A 15,220-nucleotide genomic window follows, 5' to 3' on the forward strand; every position below is an offset into this window, starting at 1 on the left:
CCTTGGGTTATATTCACGGGATTGTATCCACAAGTGTGAGGTGAGCATCCCATTGTGTCGAGTGCTAGTGCGATGGTTTTAAGGGCCAGATCCTAAAAGGGATGTGAAATGAGTAATCCAGAAATGTAATTAATAAAACAATTTCATTTATAATAGCATCAAAAATGATAAAATATTTAGGAATAAACAACAGAAGAAGTGTAAAACTTATACTCTGAAAACATTGCAAAAAGAAATTAAAGAAGACCTAAATAAATGAGAAGACATTCCATGTTTATGGATCAAACGACTTAATATTGTTAACATGGCAATATTCCCCAAACTGGTTTACACAATCTCTATAAAACAATCTCTATAAAAATCCTAGCTGGCTGCATTTGCAGAAATTGACAAGCTGATCCTAAATTCATATGGAAATGCAAGGGATCCAGAATAGCCAAACAGGCTTGAAAAATAAGAACAAAGTTGGAAGACTCACACTTTATAATTTCAAAATTTACTACAGAGCTTCAATAATCAAGACAGTGTTGTACTGGATAAGGATAGACAGATCAATGGAATAGACTTGAGAGTTCAGAAATAAACCCTCAGATTTATAGTAAATTGATTTTTGAAAGGGTGCTAAGACAATTTAGTGGGAGAAAGAATAGTCTTTTTAATAAATGGTGCTGGGACAACTGAATATCATACAAAACAGTGAAGCTGGACCCCTGCCTCACACCATATACAAAAATGCGTTCAAAATGGATGAAAAACCTAAATGTGAGAGCTAAAACTATAAAAATTTTATTAGAAGAATAAAAGTTAGAAGGCAATATAGACACAAATCTTTGTGACCTTAGATTAGACAATGGTTTCTTAGATATGACACCAAGCATAAGCAAAGAGAAAACAAAAAGATAAACAATCAAAATTTAAAACTTTTTTGCTTCAAAGGACGCTATCAAGAAAGTGAAAAGACAATCCACAAAATGGGAGAAAATATTTGCAAATCATATATCTCATTAGGGAGTTGTATTTAGAATATACAAAGAGCTCTTATAAATCAATAATAAAAAGACATAACCCAATTTAAAAAAAGGCAAAAGATCTACGTAGACATTTCTCCAAAGAAGAAATACAAATGGCCAATAAGCACATGGGAAGATGCTCAACATCATTAGGCACTGGTGAAAATGATAGCACTTCACACTCAAGAGGATGACTTTAATCAAAAAGACAGATAATAACAAGTGTTGGTGAGGATGTGGAGAAACCAGAATCCTCATTCACTGTTGGCTGGAATGTAAAATGATGCAGCAGCTTTTGAAAACAGTCTGGCAGTTCCTCAAAAGGTTAAACATAGAGTTACCATACAACCCAGGAATTCTACTTTCAGGTATATACTCAAGAGAATTGAAAACATGAGGCATAAAGAAACTTGTACATGGATGTTTACATCAGCATTAGCCATACCAGCCAATAAGTGGAAAAAATCCACATGTCCATCAACTGACTATTGAATAAACAAAACATGATACATCCATACAATGGAATGTTATTCAGCAATAAAAAGAAGTTAAGTACTGATACATGCTACAACATGGATGAACCTTAAAAACGTCCTGCTAAATGAAAGGAGCAGTCACCAAAGACCACACACTGTATGATTCCATCTATATGAATTGTCCAGAATAGGCAGCTCTATGGTGACAGAAAGCAATCAGTGGTTTCCCAGGGCTGGGGTTTTGGAGGAAATGGAGAGTGACTTTGAATGGATATGGGAGTTTCCTTTCGGGACGACGAAAATGTTCTGAAATTGATTGGTAACGGCTGCACAACTCCGTGATACACTAAAAATCATTGAATTGTACACTTTAAATGGGTGAATTGTATGGTACGTGAATTACAGCTCAATAAAATTGTTATAAAAGAGGTGGGTATCAACAACAAACTGGATCTCAGAATGACAAAAGGCTGTAAAATCACATCATAAGAAGAAAAGCTGAAGAGACAGGGAGTAAAACAGAAAGACTCCGGGGACAAAGCCAACTGCAAATATTTGAAGGGCTCACACATGGAAAGAGAATCAGACACTCTGTGTGGCCCCGAAGCAGACTCTGCTCCCCCACGCCCCACCCCCCCAATATCTCCTACACATCTTTCATGGCTCAGCTTCACTGTCACCTCCCAGGGACGCTCCCCCACCCCGTCTTTGCTGTGCACGCTCATAGCCTTCGGCACACTCCCATTGTAATGACATATTTATCTCATTATTGGGTTACAGTCTGAGGACCTCACTAAATTACTAGCTCCATGAGGGGACCCTGTTGGCTTCCATTCACCACTGTCTCCCCAGAATTTATCACAGGGCCTGGTATATAGAAGGTGCTTAATAAGTGTTGGTTGAATGAATAGACGAACAAAACATAACTATCAGAAACTATAAGCAGACAGTCTAAAGAAGAACTTTCTGAGAATTAGAGCTGCCAACAGATGTGATAAGCTGCCTTGAGGGCCCCTGCACCTCCCTTCATTGCAACCGTCCAAGCATACGGGAGACAGAAGTGTCATGGAGCAGAGTAAAGCACCAAAGAGATGGTCAGATGGGATTTCTTTCCCTCCTGTTATAAGATCTCATAAATAGTTCGTGTACTCTGGAAAAATCCTAAAAGACAGATAACAAAAGTCACTAAATCAAGTTAACTGTTAACAGTTAACACAGTATCTCCTTCTGGACATCGGCCATGTAGTATTTCATTCTATGGACAAACACTACTTTCATTAATGTGGGATTATGTAAATCTGTGCACATCTCATAACCTTTCATCATAGCTCATGTTGACTGGATGTTCATTTGTGCCAGGCACTGTGCTGAACACTTCACGCACATCTGATTCTCCTAAAACCCAGTGAGGGGAATACTTACTATTCACAGTTCACATCACAGACGGGGAGCTTGGGGTTTAGAGAAATCATGTAACTTTCTCAAGATCATAGGCTGGCAAACGGCAGAGCCAGGTCAGACCCCAGGAATCTGACTTCAGACTCCAGCAAAGGTTCCACTGATGTTTGTTGAATGAGTCACGGAGCAATCGAATGAATGAACGTGTGGTCAACTTGCCACTCTAGGAAAAGCTGAGCTTCTCTTAACCAGCTGGTTGGTTCTTATCTTACAAATGCTCTAAATCTTACGTTACTCATCTCTTCCTGGGTTACTCTATCCTAAGGCTAAAAATGGGGTCATTTTAACATCATAAAGAGCATTTCTTTGGCTCCAACTCCCATCAGCTATTGGAGAAGTCTTCCTCAAGGGGAGCCTCAAATACCCCCTTGGATGGACCTCTCTGCCGTCTCTTGTGGTCCAGGCTTCTGTCACCCACACAGCCAGTTGCAGACTCCACTCTGGGCCACTTCTAGCCACGTTCATGGAAGCTGACTGGCCCCTGCAGCCGCTGTGACATTGCTGTGTCCACTTGAAGGTGCGGTGCCACCTCCCGCTGGTACAGGCGCCGCCAGTGCTGGTGCCACCGCCACCGCCAGTGCTGGTGCCACTGCCACCGTGCAAGTGCCACCAACATTGCCAGCGCCGGGCTCACCGCCGCTGCTGCCGCTGCTGTCACGTTGCAGGCACTACCGCCCAAGTCAACACCACAGGGAGCTGGCTCGGCTCCCACCGCGCTCTCAGTGAGGGAGGCAGGTGTGGGAACTAGGAGCTTTTGGCCGTTGTGTGCTCAAGCCCCAGTCAGAATGCAGGCAGATGATGGACAGACTGAGTGACAAGACAGCAGGAGGTACTCAGAATTACCCTCTCCTCCAAATGTAGCTTCCCTCTGGTCTCTCTTGGAATTTCCTGGGAGATGACTTGGTCCCTGAGGCAAACACGTTCCTGGAAAGCCTACTTCATATTCCCAAGACATCTCTGAATCCCACGGCAGGGACAGTGGAGGACAAGCTGGGCCCTGCTTCCCAGCCCGCTTCTCCTCCCACCTACCTGTAGACCTACACGTGTCTCGGTTCTGCTGCTAGGACGCCGCGAGACACGTTTGTGGCTCATCTTTCAAAATTCACAGACCTCGTGCTGCCCATTTATGAACTCACTTGACCCTGGGCTTTGTCCTGTGTCTCTTTCGGTCCTGTTTCCCAGATATTTCTTTCTTATTGTTTTATTATATGTGTCTGAAGGTCCCTTTTGGAATAGGACAGGAAGTTAGAAAAGTGAAAGGAGATGCAATGAAGAGCTGGGATGAGAACTTATGTATACACATTGGAAAAAGGAAAGTCCATTTCCAAACTTGGCGTGTTCTATTGGAGATCTTTTTCTGCAGACTTCAAAGGAGCAGAAATTCTTGGCCAAATGACTTGGTAGTTCCAGGTGAAACACAGGGCTCTCTCGAGTCCTGAATATGGTTACAGAATGACTGTTCACTCCTTGCCCTTTGTAGTCAGACATTAAGAACACTGCCGGGCAAGGCTGATCCTGGGCAAAGCTGGCATTCAGGGCCCCAGCCCTTCCTGACCCTCCATGGTCTTTAGCCCAGAACTCCCTCCTTAAAGAGCATCCAGGCTCTCACACTGCCTGGTAGGCCATAACAGACAAATTCATGTTACAGTTTTAATGCCATAACTCCATGCTTCCCAGTCAGAGAGTCATACAACCCCAAAGGCAGGACCACCTACACAATTTAGGGGACCCAGTACAAAATGAAGAGGCAGGACCCCTTGTTCAAGTGATTAAGAATTTCAAGAAGGCGACAGCAGAGCATTAAACTAAGCGCAGGGCCCTGAGTGACGGCAGAGGCCAGATACCCAAGCCAGCCCTGCCCAAAGGAACAAGCAATGCATCAAGGACACTCAAAGGTCTAATTTAGAAACTTATTTTTATGTATAACCATAAATCCCTATTTTTAATGAAAGAACACCAAAAATTGGCAAATAGAAAATAAAACAGAAAACTTCAAAGTCGTTCCATTCTTGCAGAAGCACCCATTGATTCAGCTCTGTGACGTGGACTACTTTGGTGAAAAAGCGTGAGAAACAATGTCTTAACTTTTACCATGTTTCCGTCCAAGCTTCCACAGCCTGTCAGCATTTTGCATCTTAAGAGAGAAGCTTGGAGGGGTCACAAGACCGTCAATGCCACAGCAAAGCAGGAAAGGCCCAGATCCCCAGGGGCCTAAGCAGTTCTCAAACAATGTGTGGAAGGGTTCTAGAAGAGGAGCAAAGGAGCCGAGAGAACAAGGAGCAGACTGTTCAGCGGCAGGAAGAGGGTCAACAGGACAGGCGGGGAGGGCTCACCCAGGCCACTGAATGACTCCAGAAAAATCAATAAGAACCTGATAGCTTGTCAAGTTTTAGAATCTGATTTTAAAACAGGGATTTCGTGCTCATATAGGGTAAAATAAATGTGGCCCGCTCAATGTCAAATGGGCCCTTGTACATAAGTGACACATGAATTTTCCCCTTTGTAAGCAATAGCATGAGCAGAGAATCCAAAGGGTAAATGAGAGATTTTGCCCTTGAATGGCTATTACTGAACCTTCATCCAACTCTCCAGACCTTATTGTGCCTCTGAACTCCAGCAAAGCTTTTTAGGTTTGTGTGAAGGCTCTTCTCCGTGGGTGGTCAGTGGTCAGTCTTGCCCTTTACATAACGCACAGCACCTCACAGGAGGGCGCTGTGGGCGCTCGTGGCAGGGAAGGAAACCCACGCTCACCATCAACAAGCTCCGGCTCAAGAAGACCAAATGATGGGGAAAAATGTTCAGAGTAGAATTTGTCATCTCTATACCTGAGACAACACATAGGGAAGAATCTCAGAAATGCTCTTCTATCCAGGCATCCTCCTCCTCCAGCGACCATCCTGACTTAAACATAATATGACACCCAGGGCGGAATGTTAAGAACTTTGAGGTCTGTCTTTAGGAATTTCTAGGCCAGGTACCTGCTGTCTCATCCACGCTACAAGGAAACTAGTTTAATGCAGACTAGACTCACCATTCACAGTCAAAGAGACTGCATAATGCACGTATAGCCCCGCAGACTGCGACTGATTCTCTCTCCCCCGGCCCCTCTTACTCTCCTTATATACATACATATGCCTGTTAATTTATATATATACACCTACATATATATGTATATATGTGTATACAACTGTATGTGTATGATATAAAATATGTGTTTGCATGTATTTATGTATATGAAATACGCATATTTATAAAGAGAGGCAGGGAGAGAGAGAATGTATATGTATACATACACATAAATATGTAGTACAGCTCAATTCCATTCAATTTTATTAAATTCAACCACCATTTAGAGTCTCTGTCATGTGCTGGCACTATGCTAAGTGCTGGAACACAAAGCTATCTAACAGTGTCACCAGCCTCCAGGAGCTCACCATCTCGAGGGGAGACAAATGAAACCAAACACCCATACCGCCCAGCATGGCGGCCACTTATAATGGGAGCAGCATGGTTTGCAGGTTCTAGACTGAGGGTCTAGAGTCACGCTGGCTGGGCTTAGGTCTCACTCCACTGTTTTCAAGCTGGATGACCTTAAACATGAGACTTGAGCCTCAGGGTCCTCATCGGTACAATGAGCATCTGTAACAGCGTCTTCTCCATAGGGCGGCGAGGATTAAATGATATAACAAGTGAAGGTACTTACACTTCCTGGCACACAGAAAGCACTCAATAAAAGGGAACTTGTATTATTACAATTATTATTCTTATTGAGAAGAATGTGAGGTTCTGTAGGGGGCACAAAAAGAGAAAGGTCGGTCTAACTTGGGGGGTGTCAGGAGAAAATTCGGGGAGGAGGTGGCATAATGAATAGGTGTTTGTCAGGAGAACAATAGGGAGAAAAGGCATTCCAAGGATTAAAAAAAAGTTTGTTCAAAGGCCCTGAGACATGAAACATTCTGGCATGTCAAGAAAACTGCCAGCAGATCAGCACAACTAGAGTAAGCGTTCAAGGTCAAAGAGAAGCCAGAGCCAGATGTGAAAGGGCCACCAAAAAGCCTTCAACAATGGAAAAATGAGATCAGATTTGCCTTTCAGAAAGGTTTAGGTAAAATCCAACTGAACATAATTTCACCTTTCCAGGGTCACTATTGTGATGAGCAGTTATCACGAATACCCCTGGAGTATATTAATGCCACAAAATGGAGGACTTAATGTAATTCACACGTTCTTTCCTCTGTTCACAAGCTTTCAAAAGTTTTTGTTTGTGTGTTTCAGTTTTAGTACCCAAGTGGCTTATTTTTCCATGCTGGTTTAGCTGCTGCAGAAGGTTTTCTTTACCACTAATATCTTACAGAATGACTTTTAAATACTCTTCTTCCTAACTACAAGGAGAGTCTTAAGTGGCCACTTCTTAGCATTCGTAAGAGCCAGACAGCAATCATCCGCCCTCAACGTACGCAGACAGCAATCGCAGCCTCGCAGATCAGGACGTGGAAACAGAGGCGCACGTGGGAGCCAAGACGGGGGTTAGGACTGAAACTAGAAGCACAGTCATATCCCAGGATAAAAGCAGCATGAGTAACACAGAAGGTCACCCAAGAAGAGGAAAAAGAACACAACGCGTGCTGTGGCGTGAAAGAGATGAACAAAAAGGCAAAGTGGATCTTTTAAGGGAATTTAGTGACAAAGGAGGTCCCTGGAGGGAAAAGTTTGAGACAGGCAACTAAACTGAATATGTCTAGATTCATTTGCTCACTCACCATTCGTGGGGTCAGCCTACAAGGCCATGCTATTGATTCTCTTTGTTCAAATATGTCCTGGGTATTGAGAAAATAACTTGACACCACAGAACAGCACATGGTCTCCACCCACGAAGGACTGGGGACAGCAGGAACAGAATCCACTGCTACTGGGCACCTGGGTGCCAGGTATTCTCCTAGGTGTGCTTATATACGCTGTCTCATCTAGTCTTCATAAGACTCCTTTGATAAAATCAACAGACATGAAGAGTCTAGTTTTCTGGCCCCAATTTTCATTGTCTCATGTTAGAGAAAACGGAGGCCGCAGGTGGGAAAGGGGCCACCGAGCGAGGAAAGAAAGCTGAAAACTTAAAGTTTCAGATGCCCAACACTTTAGTCTCCCTTCTCCTTCCCAGAGCTGTGATCTTTGGGTCTGGTCTTAGATTTTCACAAAACAAACATTTTTTTTCAGTTCACTTTTCTCTTTTAATTTAACACAACATTGCCCCCAGACGCTCATCAATTGATCCTGTCATTCCTGGTCTAACAGACCTGCTAACACGCTCGGTATGTGTAGGTGTGTTTGTGTGTGCTCAAGTGCTGGTATGTTCGATTCAGGCACAGACAGGGAGTGCCATCGTCCCCGCAGGATCTGCCAGTGTGTCACATCCCAATTCTGGACACAGATGTCCTATCACTGCCGTGGCACTGCCTCTTTGTGTCGCAGCTGCTGTGGCCTGGAGCTACCAAGCACCAGTGGCATTTTGCTTGCTTTAAGTTGCTAAAAAAAAAAGAAAGTAAAAAAAAAACACAAAAAAACAAAAAATAAAATAATCATATCAACCCATCATGTGGTACTCCAACTTTGCACGTAGTTTATGATCAACTGAGAAATTCAGTGTTGTAGAAATAATTAAAGTAAGCAAGAAAAATAGTAGAATCTCTTTCAATCACTCTTTGTTTCTCAGACAATAATTTTTCTCCTGAAAAATCAAATCGAACAATTATTTATTGAGCACCTACTATGTAACAGGTACTCTCTGTCCAATTGAACATTATAGGATTTCTTTTCATTATTGTCTTTTCTGCTTTAAAATATTTAAAGGATGATCAGGATGCTTTAGCTGTTTTCTCAAGCCATTTTATTATTATGAATGTCTTCAGAAGTTCAACACTGATGGCTACGCAGAGTTTTCTGCATCTTTTTCGTTTTGTTTTGTTTTCTTCTTACTATTGTTTTTCACCTAAAACTTTCCTTTTCTTTTCTGACTCTCTGATTTTTAGGGAGAAAAAATCTAGCATCTGGAGGCTGAGACCACTTGAAACGTCTGGGCCTGGGACTGCTAATGACCTCCCAGAGATAACCCAAATTGCTGATTTAGCAAAGCCCATTCTTGACCTTGACACAAGACAAGAGAGGCAAAGGGGAAGGACTTGCGAGGGAGCAGTGAAAGAAAAAGGATCATAGAAGCGCTCAGATCTCACCAGGCCCCCTCCCCCATTCAGCAAACACCTGGCTGAGTTGGAAAACATGACCGGTCCAACCTTCCTATTGGCACCAATTGAAGCTGTCAGCTCTCGGCTTGTCACCAGTTGCACTGGGAGGCCCCGGGCAGCCACAAGAGCCCTAATTAGGCAGAAATGACACTTCTACAACTGACCTGCCAGGACCTTTGGCAAACCATTTAACATCATTAGTTAACATTTTTTAAAAGTGTGAATGTAAATGAACAGCCAGTGGCTTTCAATGGAGTTTGTCGGTGGCATCTCCCCCCTCCCCGCTCCCTCTTTCTCTTTTTACATGAATAGTCTGCTTGTTTTCTCCAGAATTGGAGGGAGGCGCTGGGGAAGAAGGAAGAGGACCAGTCCTCTGAGAGGAGAGACATGTGAAAGCATAAACAAGCTCAGAGGAGCGGAGAGACCATCTCTTCCTGCCTTAGTATGGGCCCGACAGATACAAGTCCCCAGGGCCAGCAGAGCTGGGGACGAGCGTGTGCCCAGCAGGCTAGACATGCCAGGTTGTGCCCACTGCACGCACGAGCCATGCCTGTGAGCGTGGACAGTGACCATTCGGGTTGTGGGCAGGTGGGAAAGGATTTCATCTCCTGACTCCAGGGTGCCTCTGAAACCCTCCTTCTCTTGCGCCTCTTACCACTTGTTGGCATTCGGAACAAGCAGCTGTTTAGCAGGTATCTTACGTGTGCGTAAATCTAAATGTACCTAGTCCCTCTCTAAAGGAACGAGGTTCTAGAGGTAACTACTTCAGAGGCCAGTTTGATACTTACACAAATTAGTTCATTTCCTACCTGAAGCAGTTACTTTCCACCTTGAATCACACTTCATTTTGTTCTTGGCTGCACACCCACAGAATCCGTACACGCCAACACTCTCCATCTGTAGGAGGGGGGAAAAGAGTTTCACCGTGAAAATGTCATTTTGTCCGTTTCCATGCTGCTCTCAAATCGTGTGCCTGCGCTAGCTGACGGCTTGAGAGGCAGCACAGGGGGTGGAAAGGAAGCAGAGGTTCAGAAGGGCGAGGGGCCGGGTTCCTGGCAGCCTTTGCACTTACCACCTACTCGTTGTGTGGCCCTGGGCAAGGTGCTTTGCCCTGAGTCTCAGATGTTTCCATCTGTAAGACAGAGATAATGCCTTACTCTTTCAAGTGAGAAAAAAATAGATGGAGATATCATGAGAAACGGAAACCATTGCTAAAGGTAAGGAGTTATGGACCAGTAAGAGCTGCCAAAATTGGGGAGCTATGCCAGGTTCTCATCTATCATTTATCTTGGAGAGATGAAATCGAGAATCTGCCCTCTTGCTTCCCAAGGCACACGGGACAAAGCCACTACACCACCAGCACATCCCAGGTCCCTCCCTGCCCCACACCCCCTCCAGGCCTGCTGATTCTCAAAAGAGCCGTAAGTACTAGAGAGAAAAGTGCACGGGTGCAACCAAATTCCTAAAATCCACGGTTATATCAGCTATTTAGCCTCTCTGCTGGATCCTAAACAGTAGAGAAGGGAGGCATGTCTTGTCCATCTCCAGATTTCTGTTAGCCCTGAGAACAGTGGTGGGTACACAGTAGATGCACAATAAATGTTTACTGCATTGAAATGCAATGCATCTTTCAGACCTGTGCTTATAGCAGTTGGAACGTGTGCTTTAGGAATGAAGCACAGATCCTGAATTTGAAGAGCTTTACTTGTCCTCGAATTAAAGATGAGTTAAATCAAGCAGGCGGCGTGTGGCGGAGAATGCCTGTAAGCAGTTATGAGAGAGAAGAAAAGAAAACAATCTTAGTTTGGGGCAGAAAGAGAGTGAAAATACTGGAAAACGTCCTTAATAACAGTAAATGGGAAAGGGAGAGAGCAGCTCATCATGATGGAGCATTTAGTGCTTTTAAGTTAAATACCTCAGCATATTAAGCAAATAGAGAAAAGCCAGCTAGAAGATGTCAGCAAATTGAACCTAACGGTGCTCAGAAAGCCGATAGGAGGTGTCTGGTTTTGACCCCTTTTCCCATCACATGCCTGGTCCGCGCCTGGTTGTTTAGTGTTGCTTCTCCTCTCCAGCTGCGGAGCTTATTGAAAAGCTCTTGCTCCCTGCCTGGTTTTGGCACATTTTCTGCAGGTGCCTCCTACTGCGGCCACAATGGGCTGCTAGGGAGGTTTAGACCTGTCAACAGCTCCAGGGGAGGGGGCGGCGGTGGTGGAGGGAGCACAGCCATTGTCTTAAAGGGCCAGTGACATTGTGCACCGCCGCGGAGCCTGCAGTACTGGCACCTGCTAATGAGATGAATCCTTTCTCCCGCTCTTTCTCTCTTTAATGATTTAACTTGATCGCTTTGGTTCCTTTCTGGAAGGGGAATTGCTCCATTGATCATATAAAGTAATTGCCTGTAAAACATCGCTCTGCAACAACTACTACTTCTCTGGCTGAAAATGTCACAGCAATTGAAAAGCTCTTAGCCTAGTTCAAGAATGAGGTTGCTTAAGAGAACAGTCTTTGCATACGTGCCAGGGTACTTGTGGGTTCCGAGAGTTACAAGTTTTTGGTGTGTCTGATTTTTAAGACAGAGAATTTCCCTTCCTGTAGCATAGTATGATTTTGTGCCTGATTGTGGAAAACTAACCAAACTACACTAAAAACTCCCTCAACGCTAAAATTAGATTTATTTGTTCGGGTAAAGAAATTATTTTCCTAACCACCCATGCCATTCTTTTCTCAGAAGCCTGATTTCGGAAGGATGCCCACATGGGTCAAGTGTGATTTAGGAGAGCATCTTCGTTCTCATCCCATAAGAAGACAACATCTTTGTCTAGGAGGTAGCAGGAGCCTTGGTTTTGCAGAGAGGAATCGATGCTCTAATTGTTTAAGATTCGCTGATTTTTTCAGACCTGTCACTTGGTGGCAGCAGTGACACACTGTGGGAATGGGGACCACACACTTAAGGAGTTTTCATAAATACATTATTAGTCATTGCCACGCCAATGTGAGGGAGTAATTCACCTGGGGAAAAATCACTCTGTCATAGGCATGAACCTGCCAGCGAAATAAACAGCTGTTAGTGATGGTTTCATTTTCCTGTGACAGGTGAAAACCTCAGTTTGTATCTGAATAAGAGAGAGAGAGACTTTTTTCAATTTAATTGGTGGGAAGCACCACTTGCTAAATGACATGCTGCTACGTTACTAATTTGGGAACAAAGCTTCAGGTGAATCACCTTTCAACCCGATGAGCCATGAATATTTTTCGAGCCATGAATATTTTTCGAGCCATGAATATTTTTCGTAGCTGATGAAGGGCAGTAGACATGCCTATTACTGTACTTTTTAAAAAAGGCAAACATCTGCCTGCTTACTTAACAAGAGTTTAGAAAACTCAGCTATGAAAAGGCCATTTAAAATTACAAATCTGAAGAAAGCTATAGAAATTTTTACATCTAAACCTTCTGGAAGGTCGTGGTACAAGTTCCATAACTGTAAATAGGTGTAGTGCTTTTTTTCTTGGAATACAGGAATTTTGGATTTTAGTTTTTTAAATTTTATAATATTGTCAGAATATACAGGATACTCAGTTAAGACAATTACACATATTACACCAAAATATACTGTATATAATAAAAGGTATTTTTCCTTTACCCATATAGTGAAGAGAATTTTAAAAATTCTTTAAATTTAAACCTATTAAATTAATTGATTCCTGGATATGAAGAATTATGTTGACAGCCTTTTGTCAACAACTTTCTTTTCTTTGCTTAGAATGCAAGGTCTTTTTTTGGGGGGGGGGGTCTGTAAAATGAGGGTGTGGAATTAAACGACCCCAAAAGTTCTGCCTGGCTCTATAATTTCCTTATCCATAAGAAATGATTCCTATAATGGCAAATAGAGAGATGAGCAGTAAATACAACCACACAGTTATTTCTAGCGGCTCTGACTATTAGATAGGCCATCAAGACAATAAAAGCGGGTTTGGTTAAGCCCCTGCAGCCAAGACTAGGAGAGCTTGGACCATTAAGGGTGGAATCCCAAACCCCCTGGTAAAGAAGCTCACTCAGAAAGCAGGAATGTGCAGGGAAGGTGGCATTCTCGGTAGGGGGTGCAGGACGGTGGCTGGCCGGCTGGTGCTCAGGCCGAGTGTCCTCTGCATGAACTCCCAGAGCGAGAGTGTGAGTGGACAGTGTTAACACAGTTTCACCACATTTCTGGAAGGGGAAAAAAAGGAACATTTGAAGAGGAGAAAAACAATTCAAACAAGCACATCGTCAGTGGAACGAATGTCAAATCTGACAACAGCCACAGGACTGGTTTCACTTTTGTATCCTCCTCTTTTTTTTTATTTGCACATGATGCAAGAGGTCTGAATGAGATTCCAAAGTTCAGCGACAACAAAATGGGGTGTCACGTCTTATTCCTCACGTGGATCTTCGTAGCACGTTTTAAACCACCTGACATCACGAGGTAGAAATTAACCTTGGGTTACGTGTGTTTGAACTTCGTACTAAATAGGGTTTGTCAAGCTGTTGGGCGTGGGTTTAAAAATAAAAGAATGCATTTTAAAAAGCTGCATCATTTCTATGTCCATGCACACCTAACTCATGAAATGTACACATGAGATGAGAATTGTAGCCCGCGCTGATATGTGATTGTTCTGAAGGGTGAGAGCAAACATTCTTCATAACCAGATTTGTAAATTTACCTATGCAGTGAGAGCCAGACATTTCAACCTGAGCCCTTTATTTACTTAGTGTTTACATTTGTTACCGACGTGTATCTCATCCATCAAAAGTTAACACACAGAAATGTTAAGATCCTTTATACTTAAATAAAAAGTTAATATGAGGGTGACAGGTAACAGTACCTGTTGAAATGTCTGTGTGTGTGTGTGTGTGTGTGTGTGTGTGTGTGTGTATATCCATTATATAAGGTGTGCTTAAATATATACAAGGTGTGCTTACTTTCCAGTTAAAAAATGATGTCAATTTGAAATTTTCTTTTTTATATAGCTCCTGAATCAATATAGAACCATTGGCTAAGGGAAGAAAAAAATCTTGCCGTTTCATCCCCCGGCAGAATGCTTGGGATCTCTCTAAATGAACATTTCAGCTGCGGTTTTTATGATGAACTCAGACATTACGGAAGCTTTGCGAGCACAGACTCCATTCCCCTCCCCCATGAAGATCTCAGTTCTACTTTTTTGTTTCCTACAATTTTCTTAGAATTACATGCTGCAAAGTTCCCTTTCTTTCAAAAGTCAGAAAGCATGAAGAAGCCAAAGGACTGTTCCCATACTGTTTCTCTCCAGGTCGTCTGGTACAGAATCACTGCCCTTTCCTCCAGTCACATCCTTGCAGAGTTAGAGCTTATTTTAAAATATCCAACTGAAATAGATGCACGTCAGTTATCAACACAGGTACGGCTGATCCAACGGACTAGTCGTGGACGCCTACCATTAAAAAACCCTAAAATTCTACCTACACATTTTGTCAAAAATAGATGAGCCAGGATGGTACAGGGTGTACAGTCTTAAAGTCTAAATTTGCAGAGCAAGCTTGAGTCTCTCATAAACCTGATCCTACGGGCTGATCCTGACGCGGCCGCTGAGCCTTTACCCCAGAGGGTCCAGGGTGTGTGTGACATTCTCTGACCCACCAGCCAGGTCTAGTTTTGTACCTAGTTAAATAATGCCCTTTTCTTAGCATTAGGGCTTGAAAAAGAGTGTGAAAAGTCCAAGGCATGCCCCTACTCAGAGTCAAACCTAAACAACATACACAGGGGAAGGCAAAAACAGTTCTTTTTAGTTTTAAAAAAAAACACTTACACCGTGATTCCTTTTGTTTTCATATAGCAAATAACCTGGAGATAAAGTCTATTGCAAATACAAATTAAAAGAGATCTTATATTCTTGAATTCTTCATTTTGATTGCATTTTCTGCTTTGGCAGGTTTACGATTATCTCAAAAAAATAATTTTCCAATAAGAGGTTTATGAGAAATATACATAAAAACTTATAAATTGAAGATAATATTTTTCTTGCA

At 43.0% G+C, this 15,220-nt stretch overlaps 1 protein-coding gene across 2 annotated transcripts in view; it reads right to left on the minus strand.

Moving 5' to 3' along the window:
- The window catches only part of HSPA12A (heat shock protein family A (Hsp70) member 12A), a 161,767-nt gene that overhangs the window by 137,522 nt on the left and 9,025 nt on the right, over positions 1-15,220 (minus strand). Inside the window, exons 2-3 of one of the 2 annotated variants that reach the window (XM_058544080.1) lie at positions 10,253-10,312; positions 9,990-10,077 (exon numbers count right to left, since the gene is read on the minus strand). In XM_058544080.1, the coding sequence (XP_058400063.1) occupies positions 9,990-10,077 (88 nt within the window). In that variant the 5' untranslated portion in view covers positions 10,253-10,312. The remainder of the gene's footprint in view (positions 1-9,989; positions 10,078-10,252; positions 10,313-15,220) is intronic. The other variant, XM_058544079.1, reaches the window with a different exon arrangement.

This window comes from Diceros bicornis, chromosome 6 (genome assembly GCF_020826845.1).
Source record: "Diceros bicornis minor isolate mBicDic1 chromosome 6, mDicBic1.mat.cur, whole genome shotgun sequence".
Taxonomy (NCBI): Eukaryota; Metazoa; Chordata; class Mammalia; order Perissodactyla; family Rhinocerotidae; genus Diceros; species Diceros bicornis.